At 38.3% G+C, this 13763-nt stretch overlaps 1 protein-coding gene across 4 annotated transcripts in view; it reads left to right on the top strand.

Moving 5' to 3' along the window:
• The window catches only part of kcnip3b (Kv channel interacting protein 3b, calsenilin), a 42089-nt gene that overhangs the window by 11044 nt on the left and 17282 nt on the right, over positions 1 to 13763 (top strand). For 2 of the 4 annotated variants that reach the window (XM_042000342.1, XM_042000343.1), the window contains exon 2: positions 3255 to 3429. In XM_042000342.1, coding sequence (XP_041856276.1) covers positions 3255 to 3429 — 175 coding nt within the window. Of the gene's footprint in view, positions 1 to 3254; positions 3430 to 12092; positions 12400 to 13763 lie in introns of those variants that run through there. The other 2 variants (XM_042000346.1, XM_042000347.1) reach the window with 1 other exon arrangement.

The following is a 13763-nucleotide window of genomic DNA, read 5'->3' on the forward strand; positions in this document are numbered from 1 at the left end:
AAACAAAACAATTTCAACATTGATTTTCTTTTCTAATTTTATAAAATAAAATGATAAGATGTCAGTTGGTTCTAATATAAGGAAAAAAAATAGAAAATGAATGTGCACAAGGACAACAGGAAAACCGGTCAACGTCGTGCTGTACAGCCAAACGCAGCTGTCACAAGACATTTCAGGCTGGACAAAAAACATAAAGTGCAGTTTCTCAGCCCCAAACGTATTCCAGTGTACCATCAAAATGAGCCAGAAGAGTCTTAAAGTAAAGGTTTAAAGTCAGAAATGTTTTAGTGGTGCTTTAAATTGGTCATTCTAAATGATCAGGAAGTGACTTGAAGCAAAAATGGATGGATGGATGGATGGATGGATGGATGGATAGATGGATGGATGGATGGATGATGGCTGGATGGATGGATGGATGGATGGATGGATGGATGGATGGATGGATGGACGGATGGATGGATCTGTATAAATATATTCTCTTTTTCTTTGAAAATAATCTAGTTGTCCCTTGTTATGGCTAATGTACTGTAACGCCACTCGTCTGCCTCATTTAATATGCACAGCAATTTAAAAATGCAAATTATCCCTACCTCCACCATCTCCTCTACACCGTTCAGACTCAGCTTTTCTCTAACATTCCTAACAATTTGACTTGGAAAAGCAAGCAGTTATCTGATATGTAAACCTTTTTTCCTGGAAAGTTATGGGAACATATGAACATAAGCGTTGACTTTTTAGGACTGCTGTTGTTACAGTTCACTTCCTCTGTATTTTGTCAATGATATGTCTTTCAGTACCTAAAATATACCATATGTTCAACTTACCAAGGTAGAAAATCTAGATTCTTTTGGCAGGCAGCATTGAGCAAAGGAAATAAATTGTCTGACAAGATGACAGCAAGTTGATTGAAACAGTAGGAACAAACAAAAAATAGATTAAATAAATCAAAGAGAGGAGCTTGAGTTCAGTTTCTTGTCTTCCTTCAGTGTCATTCCCTCAGGCTCTGACATATTGTGCTGCTTCCATGCATTGTCAGTAGTTACCCACAGTAAACGTTGAATTTACTGTTGAATTCCTAGTATTTGAGTTTTAGTTCAGTGTGTGATGTGTTTGTCTTTGTACATGCTGTGGTGTGGTTATAAATGCTGCTTTGTGCATGTTGTTATTGGCAGAAATCTGTTTTCTCTGGGTTGCCATGTTTGCCTTTGTCCAACTCAACAAGCAAAATGAGGTTAATGTTTCTCTCGTTTTCTGCCTGGTCAGATAATCTGCCACTTTATATATTCTGTTGGGACTAAATAGCTCTGAATAGTCTGTTGATGTGCAAATTAACTTTGTTGTTTCTGTCCAAGCTGTGTTAAATAACATTGTGTCATGAGAATAGAATTCATGATTCATGTAAACTAACATTTCCTGAACCAACAACACAGCAACTGATATTTAATAATTGATGCCCGAGCATTGTAATGTGCACAGTGTCCCTGCTCTGTGTTCGCTTTGAGAGTTGTGGCTATTTGCTCTGCCGTATAGGACATGAGTGTGTGTGTTTGTATATTTACGGCGTGTTGTAGACATTATGAAAGAGAAGTGCTTCCCCAGGACAAAGCTAGCTGAAGCGTTAAGGAGCAGAAGATATTGTTGAAAACATATGTGTGTGTGTGTTGAGTTGGGATTGTGAGCATGCCTGCGTGACCAGTAGCCCATGAATAAACAACTAATATAGCTCTGAATTTTCTGTTGTTTACACTGTCTGCATCCGTTTGTCTCGCGGCGCTCTCTTTCCAATTTGTGACTTGGACTGAAAAGCCACATCATGAACCATTCTTTCTTCTTATTCACTCCTCTTAGGAAGCGAGTGGCTGCTTAGGTCATTCACTGTATTTTTATTTTGCTCTTCTCTACTCTGCCACTTTTGATATTGATAGATAAATTTGGGGTAAATTGAATATTTTTTGCTGTCTCTTTCTATTTAAGTGTCTGAGCTTCAGTGCAGATATTTATTCCTGACATTCTCTCATGAGTCTTCCCTTTTTGCTGTTCTTATTCATCAATTCATGCTTAAGCTGCACAGAAACAGCTGCAAATGTATTCTCCAGCAAAGTACTTACATATTTTCATCCCTTCTGTACTATCTTCCCATTCTCCATCCCACCGTCCTCTGACTGTCCTTTGCTCCTCTCTCAGACAGGCTGAGATTCATTATGCTAATTGACTTCAGTTCTTCCAGGAACCTGATCAGACCTTGTTCTCCTCACATCTTTGACTTTTTCTCCCAGTCTATGTTAACATTCTTCTTTTCTTTTACTACCTTACAGAGAGGGATTTGCATGATCTGACCCCCCATGGGATCAAATAGCCATTAAACATCCTCACTGTTTGTGTTTGTGTGCTTACCCCTCCCATCTCCATCTTTCTCTCCCCCTCTATCATCCCTTCCTCTCTTTTCCTCCCACCAGAATAAACAGAGTGGATGTTTGCTTGGTGTTCACATCTTTTATCTTCTTCCCCACACATGAATGTGTGTGTGACTATGTGTTTGTGCCAGCAAACCCAGCAGCAGCGACCTAATAGAGCTTCTCAAGAGTTTAAGAAAAGTCATTCTCACTAAATCAGAAGGAAAGAAATTGAAAAATTATATTAGAAAACTTTATATCCTCTGATGAAAGGGGATAAATGCTGAATGTGAATGAGTTTGAGGGGGCTGGTTTGGCATGGTAAGGGGCATGGAGATAAATCAGAGTCAGATATGAAACTAAACAGAAGTTATTTTGTAAGTTTATAGGGAATTGGAGTAGATGTTTGAATACACTAAAGTGGTTTTCTTTCCATAGGTTCTGGTGTTAAAGGTGTTGATGAATTTACACTACCTGCAAATGTTTTCACAGACTATTGCAGACTTGGACTCAAGCAGAAAACACAGAAATGAACTCTTCCTTTAATGTTACCTTTAATGAGTATGATGATTACTATGGTAATACATAGCCCCACTTAATAACATTTTGATCCACTTTGGGTCTTTGTCAGCTCAGGAGTTTGAACCCTGGGGAACACGCTTTATGCAACTTGCTGAACTTACTAGCTCCAAGTAGGGGTCCAGGTAGTTTACAGTTGCTTCAATAGTTATCATTTAAGGTTTTATACTACTGGTGATTTTGCATTTTGAATTTTAAAACAATTTTCCAGGGGGTGGGTTCATTTGAATATCTGGTTTTCATAATGACCTGAGCTCTCCCTCTGTCTTCTCCTCCCTCCAGGCAGATGGCAAGGTGGTCGATGGCAGCCTGCTGGGAGATGCCAACGGTGTCGAGCCTGCGCCAGGCAGAGTGAAGGATTCTGGGAAGTGGCAGAAGCCACGGTTCTCTAGGAAAGCTCTTATGAAGTGCTGCTTGGTGAAATGGATCATCGCCAGCACGCAGCCACAGGACAAAGGTGAGAGGAGACAGAAATCTGGAGTGAGTAACATGCTGCTGGGACTGACGGTGTTGTTGCACACAGCAAGTGCTTCAAGTGTTTTTGGATTGATTGCTGATTTTACGGGATGGACCTGTCCTGGCCCACGGAGGTCCCTGTGGGTTTAGCTGACTCATTGTGTTGGACATTTGACCTCAGGGTCAAGTATCCAGAGATTATTGGACCGTGTGCACTCATTTATCAAAATGCCCCAACTCCATCGGTCAAGCATTAATATTCTCCACACATTGCCCCCACCACACACTCGTCTTTGTGCCTCTTACACACTAATCAGTATTACTGCCTTTGACAAACACATACACATATTTACATAGTTTATGTAGACGAAACTAGTACTAAGATAACACTTTGTTTACTGCACTTTTCTGTATCAGACTAATACCAGCGTAATACTTACTGGTGTCTATAAACACAGAGAGCGAAAGCGTGAATGTGGACACAGCTGAGTAAAAACATGATAATATTTTAGAGGAGCAGGTTATTTTATTTATACTGCATATCTGTGGGATGGTACTAGGAAAAAAGCTTACAATTTGATCAGGATAATGACATGGGTTTTTCCCCTCAGGTGACAATTGAAGTGTTGTGGTGTATTAGAATAATACATGTTTGTCTTGTGTTCCACCACAGCAGTTATGAGCTACTGCAGGGCTGAACTTCCCTACAAGGAGCAAATTACCATTTGTATCTAAATACCCAGTAAGTCACACACTGTGTTGTAAAGCATTAGCAGAATTGAGAGAATAATGAGGACATCCTGGTTGTTTTTCCTATCTTTGTGGATACAGTGTTGTGTTGCAACTGGATTCAGGTTCTGGTGGGTTTGTGGACTTAGTCTTAGTGCTCCATCCAGTGGTCCAGCTGTGAGTGTGCATGATTAATTTTTTGCCTGAAAGAAACAGGGCTTTCAATTATTCTTTTATGAATGACAGCATTCAATGTGCATGCTAGGCTCCCTGTATCATCACATGTTGGCTTGAAGCTGCAGTATTAATATTAATTTTATCATAATTTATCAGATCCCCAAGGGTTCATTTCTTACTCTACCTTCCTTCCCTTTCCCTCCTTCCTTGACACCTCCTCATCTTATTTCCTGGTAGCTCTTTATTACCACTTATTTGTTCCCTTCTGCATTTGCTTTCAATCCTTATTTCATTGCTTCTCTTCATTTGCAGTCTGTCTGCTTTACTGTTTTTTTCCTGCCATCTCTTTTTCTTCACATTTTTCCTCCCTGGTTTTATTTTATTGTGTTTAATCTTTAACTCCTGCTGTATTTTATTAGTCTTTTCTGCTCCTCCTTTCCTACTCCTACTCCTTTCCACCTTCTGTCCTTCTGTGACTTTTTCCTGTGCATCCACATTAATTTCTGACCTCTTCCTCTCCTCCCCTGTCTCTTTCTCATTTTATTATCTCCTTGTGTCCGCACCAGTAATTTCTCATCTTTCTTGTACTTCTTAACCTCGTTATACTCCAGGTTTCTTCTTCCATGTCCTCTTTTCCTACATGTTGCATTTTACTCATTACTTCCAGAAACATACATTATGCTGTAAAGGTCTAAAACCATTTGGACCATTTAAATAAATTCCACTTTTGCAAGGCAGCAAATATTACTTATTTTATTATTGTTTAACCTCTCTTACTCGGTGATATAGCAGGCCACTGAGACATGAGAGCTTTACTCAGAGCTGTCTTTGCATCTTTTCACATGCAATCCTGTTTAACATACACACTTTCTCCTTTCATCTATATTTGAGCTCTGCAATATTTTTATTCTCACACAGTTCCAGCAAGAAACTTTGCACTTTGTAAGTGCAGGTGGCAACAACAGTGGCTATTTTAAGTGCAGCTAAAAGTTTGTCTGATACACAAGACCAAGTCTAAAAGTCATATAATCCTTTAGTCTTTTTTCTGTTTGGAATACTTCTTTTTCAGGCTTTTTTCAGGACAAGGAGTCACAAAGAGAAAAAGAAGACTGCCTGTGATGGGATGACTTTCATCCCAGCAGAGCAGAGGAAAAGGAGATTGAGCTTTGGCAGCAGGCAAACCCTCACCTCAATAATGGCTAGCAGCTAAAAATAGCAGCACAGAGATGGAGATGTGTATCAGAGAGAGGAGGGGTGGTGGTTTGTGGGTGAAGAGGTTGAGACAGTGAGGAGATAACTACCCACTCCAATAGACTGCTGAAGTACCAGAGTTGAGGGTTTGTGGAGAGCAGCTGTGGTGGAGAAACCATAAGGATAAACATGAGTATGAAGAAACTACATCTGTGGATAAAGTCCTACATGGATGATGTTCTGACCTGCTGTGCAGTTAATTATTTCTGATTAACTAGTTGGTGAGTTTTTTCTCAGCTGATAAATTAGCCAAAGCGGACCTCATGGTAGACGACCAATGACACCACTGTTGACAGTAAATCATAAAACAGCAGACTAGAATTTGCCTCAATGCATGTTGACAAGCCACAAAGCTTCTGGGAGAATGTCCTATGGACAGATGAAACAAACTGGAGCTTTTTAGCAAGGCACATCAGCTCCATGTTCACAGATGCAAAATAGAAGCACACAAAAAAAGTAGCACTGTTCTCACCGTGAAACACAGAGGGGACTCAGTTATGTTATGAGGCTGCTTTGCTGCACCTGGCACAGGTTGTCTTGAATCTTTGCAGGATGCAATGAAATCTCACGACTATCAAGGCATTCTGGAGCAAAATGTGTTGCCTAGTGTCAGAAAGCTTGGTTTCAGTCACAGGCCATGGGTTCTTCCAACAGGATACTCCAGATTATTTCATTTATTGTGATTTGCACATATATACATAACATCATTAAAAAGAAAAAAATAACATGTTTAAAATGTGCATATATATATATATATATATACGCATCATAGTGAATAGTGAAATAATCATAAGGCATTAATAAAGCAAGCAAACATCATAAACAAAAGTATGACAAGATGCCAAAACCAGGAACCAGCTGAGGTGTTATATTTACCAGAAACTAGCCAAAGCATAAAATGCTGGAAAACAAGTCATGAGGAACACAATCCTCAAGTGAGTATTGATTGATTCAAACCAGGTGTGGCCGGCAGGAGCAGATCAGTGGGGTAATTAGCTAAACACAAAACAGGTGTGAAGCAAATGCAGGAAGAAAATGAACATGGGCCAGAATCAGCTGTAAAATAAACCAGGAGGTAAAACAAAAAGACTGAAGTATGAGAAATTTGAAATAAACAAACAAATAAATAAAGCAAAACATGAGATATTGGTCTTGATGGATGTTTGCTCTTCTCAGGCACCCTTCTGGTCTGTACAGCTGCTTGTTCAAGTGGAAGAAGCTTTTAGCAGTTCATTTGGACATCTCTGCATGCTTGATGCACCCAGGTGTTGACTCAAATTGATCGAGGGCATATATGAGTCAACCCCTAGCCTGTTCTTTTCATGTAACAGTAAATATTTGAAAGGCCATTTTATTTTAGTTTCTACCTCTTTTTTTAGTTGAGGTGAGCTGAACGTGGGGCTAAAAAAATTTCTCTGCACACAAATCTGTGGCAACAAGAACTTAGGGTCCTTTAACATGTGCCTTGTCCAAAAAAGCAAGTTTTTTTTGCACAAATTATAGTCCAAAAGGAAAACGTGACAAAAAACTGGTTGTATTTTATAAATTATACTTTTCAAAATTAGCTGGTTATTAGAAAACTAACCAGCTAATTAGCAATGTCATCCTGAACCCAGAGATGTCAAAGTTTTTTGTGATAGATGACTTGGTTCTTGTTCTGTAGCTGCAGTCAAAATGGTTGTTTAATAGTTAAAAATGTAAGAAAAAGCACCAAATTCAGCATTACAAATAACCCTTTGTAATCAGCTAAAAAAAAAAACACTGAGAAACAAATAAGAAAGATATCAGTAGTTTTGATGTAAAGGAGGTGTTATATCCCAGCTCAATGGCTGCAACAAAATTGTATTCTACAAAAACATAATTTATTAAGGAAAACAGAATAAAACATGAGACAGTCTATATGTGAAACCAAAGCAATGGAACAAAACCAAACATGCCATGCCTGCACAAGCCCAGGTGATCTCCCAGCCCAAGCCTGGTAGACACACTGAGTTCAGGCTGGTGAAGCTGTTAACATGGTGGTGAGCACACCAGGCCCAGGTGTGGCCACTAATCACCAGACAGCTCCTGCAACACAAACTCAAAACAGGTGGTGGGGCCGTCACAGAGGGAAACAGAAAACGAAGGGAGGGAGTGAAGCAGAGATTAGATTTCTTTATGAAACCACACCAACTTGTGTGGACGAGTGTTTCCTGGTGACTAGTGCAGCACTGGGGCCTACAGGAGTGGTAACAAGCAGCCATGCGATGCGGTTCGTCTGGGGGCAGTCATATGAAACAACAAGATGGACCCAAGATCACATGAGTCACCTCTTCTGAGACAACAAGATAGTGGAGAATAAAAAGGAAGGAGAGGAGGAAGAAGAGCAAGACGGAGGAAACCTTATAGGCTAACTGAAAGGTTTTTACAGGTTCTAAAGCAAGAGACAACTTCAGGTCAAGGAAGCAAACTTTGTAGTACTTTTTTATGATGTTTTGAAACTTTTTGTGGGATTTTGGACTGATTGATTTTGTTCTGGGACATCCTTTGGTACTGGTGAAGATTAGATGATAACCTCATGCATGAGAGAGTGGGAAAGGAAATCACCAAGTTGCTGCACTGCCTCTTTGACTTCACCACTGGGAGGCTAGTTCAAGGTATTTTCTTTCTTACTCTGATGCTTCTAGTAATTTCTAATTATTTAAACAAGTTAAAAAGTTGTCAGTCTAGAAATATTCTGTTTGTATGCCTAAAGTTAGGCTAGTTGGGTTGGCTGCATGTTTTCACTCAGTATGAGTTAAAGTAGTCGACAGTAATACCTTGTCTTGCTGCATTTATTAAAGTTTAATTTTAGGTTTTGTTACTTGAATATTCCTCTTGTATGCTACTTTCACAGGCAGAATGGTGCTTCATACTCCATTGCATTTATTTTATTTTATATCTGGAGATATGAGTTACTTTCAAAGCCTGTATATAAAAATGTGCTTTTTTTATTATATTATTACACAGTAGTGCAAACACTAACACTGTGTATTTGGTGCTAACAGGGAAATTCTCAAATGTCATAATTTTGTAGTTTCACAAGATGCCAAAGTATCTGATTTCAAGTCTGATGACCCCTGATAAACTGAGGGCTCTACCCCATGTTGGAAGCTTATTTATCTAAACCAGACAGAAAGTACTTGTAACTAGCTACACTTAAAAATGTTAGACGTACACACATTTATATTTTAAAGCTCGACAAACATTTCTAATGAACAATCTATTGTTGTTACTCATCAATTAATCCGAATAATAATCTGACTGGTGAGAAGTTTTTAGGACTTCCACCATATTAAATACTAAAGTGTCAGGAAGAGTATGGAAATTTTCATGCATGAATCACTGGGACTTGCGCATAATTCAATTGTGTGAGAGTGTTATTGTGTTGAAAACATATATGTTGGTTTAAATGTGCTAATTTTTATCACCTTCCTGCTCTTATTCTTATTCTGTCCTTTTTAAGTTAATCTGCACGTCCTCCTATTCAAAATAGATTGTCATCTGTCTTCTTTCATCCAGTATGTTACTGTCATCCGCCTCATTCACATTCATTTTTCTTGTCACTATCTTTTGTTCCAAACACTGATCATCCATCACGTTTTGCTGGAAATGTCCTGCTGTTCATCTCAGAGTCTCCTCGTGTGCAGACAGCTGAGAACACCTAAGTGTACCGTGTTTAGACAGCAGCAGATGACGGATGCTCCCTGCTAAGGAAAAGTTGTTTTATTTTGCTTCTTGTTTGATTTTTGTCTCTCTGCACAATTAGTACTCTTGACAGCACCGACTGTCCTCTTAATTGATCCCAGCTTAGGTAGCTTCAGGTCTCCACTAACTCATTAGCTCAACATAATTATACCTTTATCAAGAATGGAAAGGATAAGTATTTGGATGTTGGATAAAGAGAGATAAGAAGAGTGCAAAACAAGCAGAGCAGAGGGAAAGGGAGAGGAAATGTGCTTTGCTTATGAAGTCCATTCTTTAATTACAAAACTAAGGCTGGGCTTGCACCTTCCTGGATCGGGTGGTTCATGAAAAGAAGATTATCTCCTGTAGAAACGGGACTGGTTTTGATTTTAATTGGAACGCATCAAGCAGTTGAAGGGGCGAGGCAACGATAGCAGGAGCAGGAAAAGCTTGAAAGCACTTTCATCTTTTCCCTGATGATAATTTCTGCAGCTTGTGTAGAAAGTTTGATGATGTGGAGCAGGATTAAATGTCTCGGGTGTTGTTTACTTGTGTGGAGAAGGCAGATCTTGTCAAGACCTGGTGCAACACAGAGAAAAGTTTTCATCTTCATTCCCCGAAGCAGGTTCTTTGAAACCTTGGACAGTTTAATAAGCTCTCTGTGGCAAAGCAGCAGTGAGCTTAATAACACAAAGGTTTTTATGCTTTTAATGTCCAGATTTTCACCAACATGCACAATTACATGTCATGGTTTTACAGAGAGCAGCAAGCAGGCCATGGTGCTGAAGTCTTTGCACAGATTTATTTATTCATTGATTAATTGTGTGGTCTGAATTGTCTTTGCATGTATTTTTTGTTCCTGACCCAACATTCTTGTGAAACACAGAAATAGCTGCTACAAACCACAAAGTCTCCACCTATTGGGTTGCAAGTGGGCAAATTTGATCTTTAAAAGGTCTGAAAAATCTGATCCATCATGTTTCTTTTTGTTCTCGCTCCTCTTTGATTGGGTGAAGCAGCTTTTCTGGGCAGCATGTTGGACGGATTGCAGCACCCTCTAGTGGACAGAAGTCACATTACATTTAAAGAAAGATCAGATAGATGGCTTGGTCAGTTGTTGTTTATACACTCTATGTTGTGTGACATTACCCTCTACCTCTGCCTGCATGGTGCCAGCTTTGTGTTTTAACTCCAGCTGTGCACTTTGTGAAAAGTAGGAGTTTTTGTCAATACATGAATACTGACTGTCTAACTATTAGCAAGTATATGACCAAATTAAATCTTACACTTAAAAAGTTAAAGTGGTTGCATCATGCCAGAAAACAAAGCTCACATAAAAAGAGAAAAGATATTATCCTTTTACACTGAATACGGTACTGAATTTGTCCATTGAAGGTGTTCTAAAATACTGTCTCCCAATTATCTCTGATCATCAAATAAAATTCCATACATAATTCATAAGCTGCACCTTTTGTTGTCATATACACTATGCCCAATACCTGTAACATGGTAAATGGTCCATATTTACATGCATGTAACATGCAGAGAAAAACACTGTCGCCACTGTGAAATGGGGCATTGTAACTAAAATATGAATGAATAACAAATCGACTCTGATTAAAATCTGTTAACTTTTTTTAGTTAACAACAAACCTCAAGTTTAAATGCTGTTAAGAATCATCCAGGATTTTTTTTTCTTTTTAAGCTCCTTTGTCTTCCTTCATGTTCTAGTAACATATTTAACTTTTCATTTGGATTGAGAGGTGCTGTTTTCTGTAATACTGGACTATGTTTGTAACTATGTTATAATTTACCAAATATACACCATTCATATTAAGGTTAACTGTCTTGTCTATGACGTTTATGAAGCTGCTGTTTGGTTTTTTATGTTTATAGTTTTGTGTGTGTGCGTTTATGGGAAAAACTAACTTAGCTATCTGTTGCAAAGAGGGGAAATATCACAACACCTGGAATGTTTTCAGGATTATTCTCTTGACATCATCTTTCTTTCTTTCCTTCGGGACCTCTGAGTGGTTGCTATTCATTAAAAAAGCCCAGAGGGAGGCAGCCTGGGTTTCATACTTTGCACTCGGAACATCAAAAGGTCAAAATGAAGTAATTTTGAGGTGTGACTTCTCACTTTGAAGGCAGATCACATGCACCATTAGCTTGACCCAGGTTCTGTGATGGAAGAACCAGAAAAAACTAAAAAAGAAAGAGAGATGTAAATGTAGCCAAGATATTATTTAAATATTCTGATACCAAAGTAGTGTTAATACAGATGTTTGTCAATCTGTATTGTGTGTAGCAGCTCACAAAGACATAAAAGAGGGAAGACTACAGTCATCAAATTTAAATGCTTTTAATAAAAAATTATGAGTCAATTTAACATTTAACAATAAAAATGTTAATTTATACAACATTCATGGAGCTATTATTGTAAGTAGTGCGTCCTCAGGGTTGTAGTGAAATGATTCCAGAAATGTACATAACTAGGAATTTGTAAGTAAAGAGTCTGAAAGAGTGTAGTATGCACAGATCAGAAGGGAGTGAGCTTTAGAGAGAAATAAAGAAATGTGGAGGTGTGCAATGTGTGTGATGTGAAAGGTCAGAAACTCTGTGGTTCTGTTTGATCCCTTCTTCTTTTTTATCTCTCTCCCTCAAGCTGTGACATGGTCTCTCAAACTCAACTGATTTTCAAAGGTGGTCTCTCACACACACACAAGCACACACTCAAAAACTCTATCCTACCTGTCACCCTCTTTACAGTGCCATCACTTACCTTTGTCAGTACATCAGATTCAGACTTTCAGGCTTTACTTGCTTCTCTTTTTTAACTTTCAGTTGAATTTTTTTGTTCCCCAAGTCAAACGTTGAAGCTGTTCCGTTTAATGCTTTTTGTTGGCATTGATTTCCTCCTGCACTTTTTACATTTAGTCCTTTAAAGTTTAGATCTTATCTATTTAGATCTCTGAGATCTCTTCATAATAGTTCAGCTGCAGGATGGGAGCTGTAATGGCGGCTCTTTCTGTGGAGGCCAGGAGACGCCTCTCTAGGCCCAGCTGCCTCTCACACTGCGGTCACAGTGCAGCCAGGTACCATCGCTCAGGTAGGCACGCTTGGTGTCAGCTCCAGGGTGTTACACTGTGTTCATGTGCTCAAAAGTGTACTTCATCGTTCAATCTATTAGGAAAAAACCTTCTTTATCCTTTCTTGACTTCAACAGTGAAGTTGCTGGAGAAATCTGTTGCTTTATATAATCGTTTATTCAGTTTAGTGAAATGTAAATTCTTTTGATTGAAACTAAAATTCTGTTGTTGTTTTTTTTTTCTTTTATCAAACATCAGTAACATTATTCAATTTCTAAATTTATAAACATTTTCCTGTATGATTATATTTATCCAAAAACCTAAAGTTTATAAAGTTCAAACATGAAACATAACAGTACACTTAGAAATGGTGTATCAATGTTTCTGAGTTATTAGTGAACTTTAGTTTTATACCCAAACAAATGACCCTTTACTTAACATTTTTGAGTTTGTTTTGTCTAATTTCAGGATGCTAATTTTTAAAGTAATTATTTTTAAACCCCCACTTCTCCACTTTAAGAAAATATTTTGTTATTCCACTATTTTTACTTGATTTAATTTTTTTATGATAAAACTTGAGCTATATCAAAACACAATTAAGATGGCTGAAAGAATTCACATCAGTCATTATCAGGAAAAAATCATCTAAAATAATCATGGCAACAGTAAGATTAATGCTTAGTCTTGCTCATGATGTTTGTTTTTTTTTTTTTTCTTGTTTATCATATTCAAGAGTTTAAATTTATGTATCGTGTTATTTACTGGATATAAATACATCCTGATAAATATATGTATAAGTCTTCCTCTCTGTGAAGGTCTTTGTTGATGTGTCTGACTGCGATGAAACTGTCTGCATCCTCTTTCCGTATTTGCAGACTGCTGTGTCAGCTTGCAGCACCATGGCCTGTCTTTTAAAATGTTCTAATGGTCCAGCCAGAGGATTACACACCCTCACAAGACTATAACTCTCCAGCATCAATATACAGGAGAACAAAAAATGCTCAGTATAAACAGGAAACCTTTACACATTTCACACGTTTTTCCAAAATAAAAAAAGCACACGATGCTCACAACTGCTTGTGAGTACATGAGCATCATGGACTGGTAGGAGAAATTTGGGATTTTATTGTGTTTGGACTCAAATTTTCCAGTAAAGTTAACAAGCTGGAAGAAAAACAGAGAGGGCGGGGGAAGCACCTCACCATGAAGATATCGATTTTCTCTCACCCTGGAATCTCATCTGTGTCTCTAAAAGAGTCGGCACATAAACACACACATATACTTAATGCATTACCAAGTGCAGAGTCGTCAATTACCCTCTTTTGAACTGGTAAACACACACTCATGGTCACATAATATTTGTCTTTGGCAACTTGTGGCACCA

Source organism: Melanotaenia boesemani, chromosome 11 (assembly GCF_017639745.1).
Source record: "Melanotaenia boesemani isolate fMelBoe1 chromosome 11, fMelBoe1.pri, whole genome shotgun sequence".
Taxonomy (NCBI): Eukaryota; Metazoa; Chordata; class Actinopteri; order Atheriniformes; family Melanotaeniidae; genus Melanotaenia; species Melanotaenia boesemani.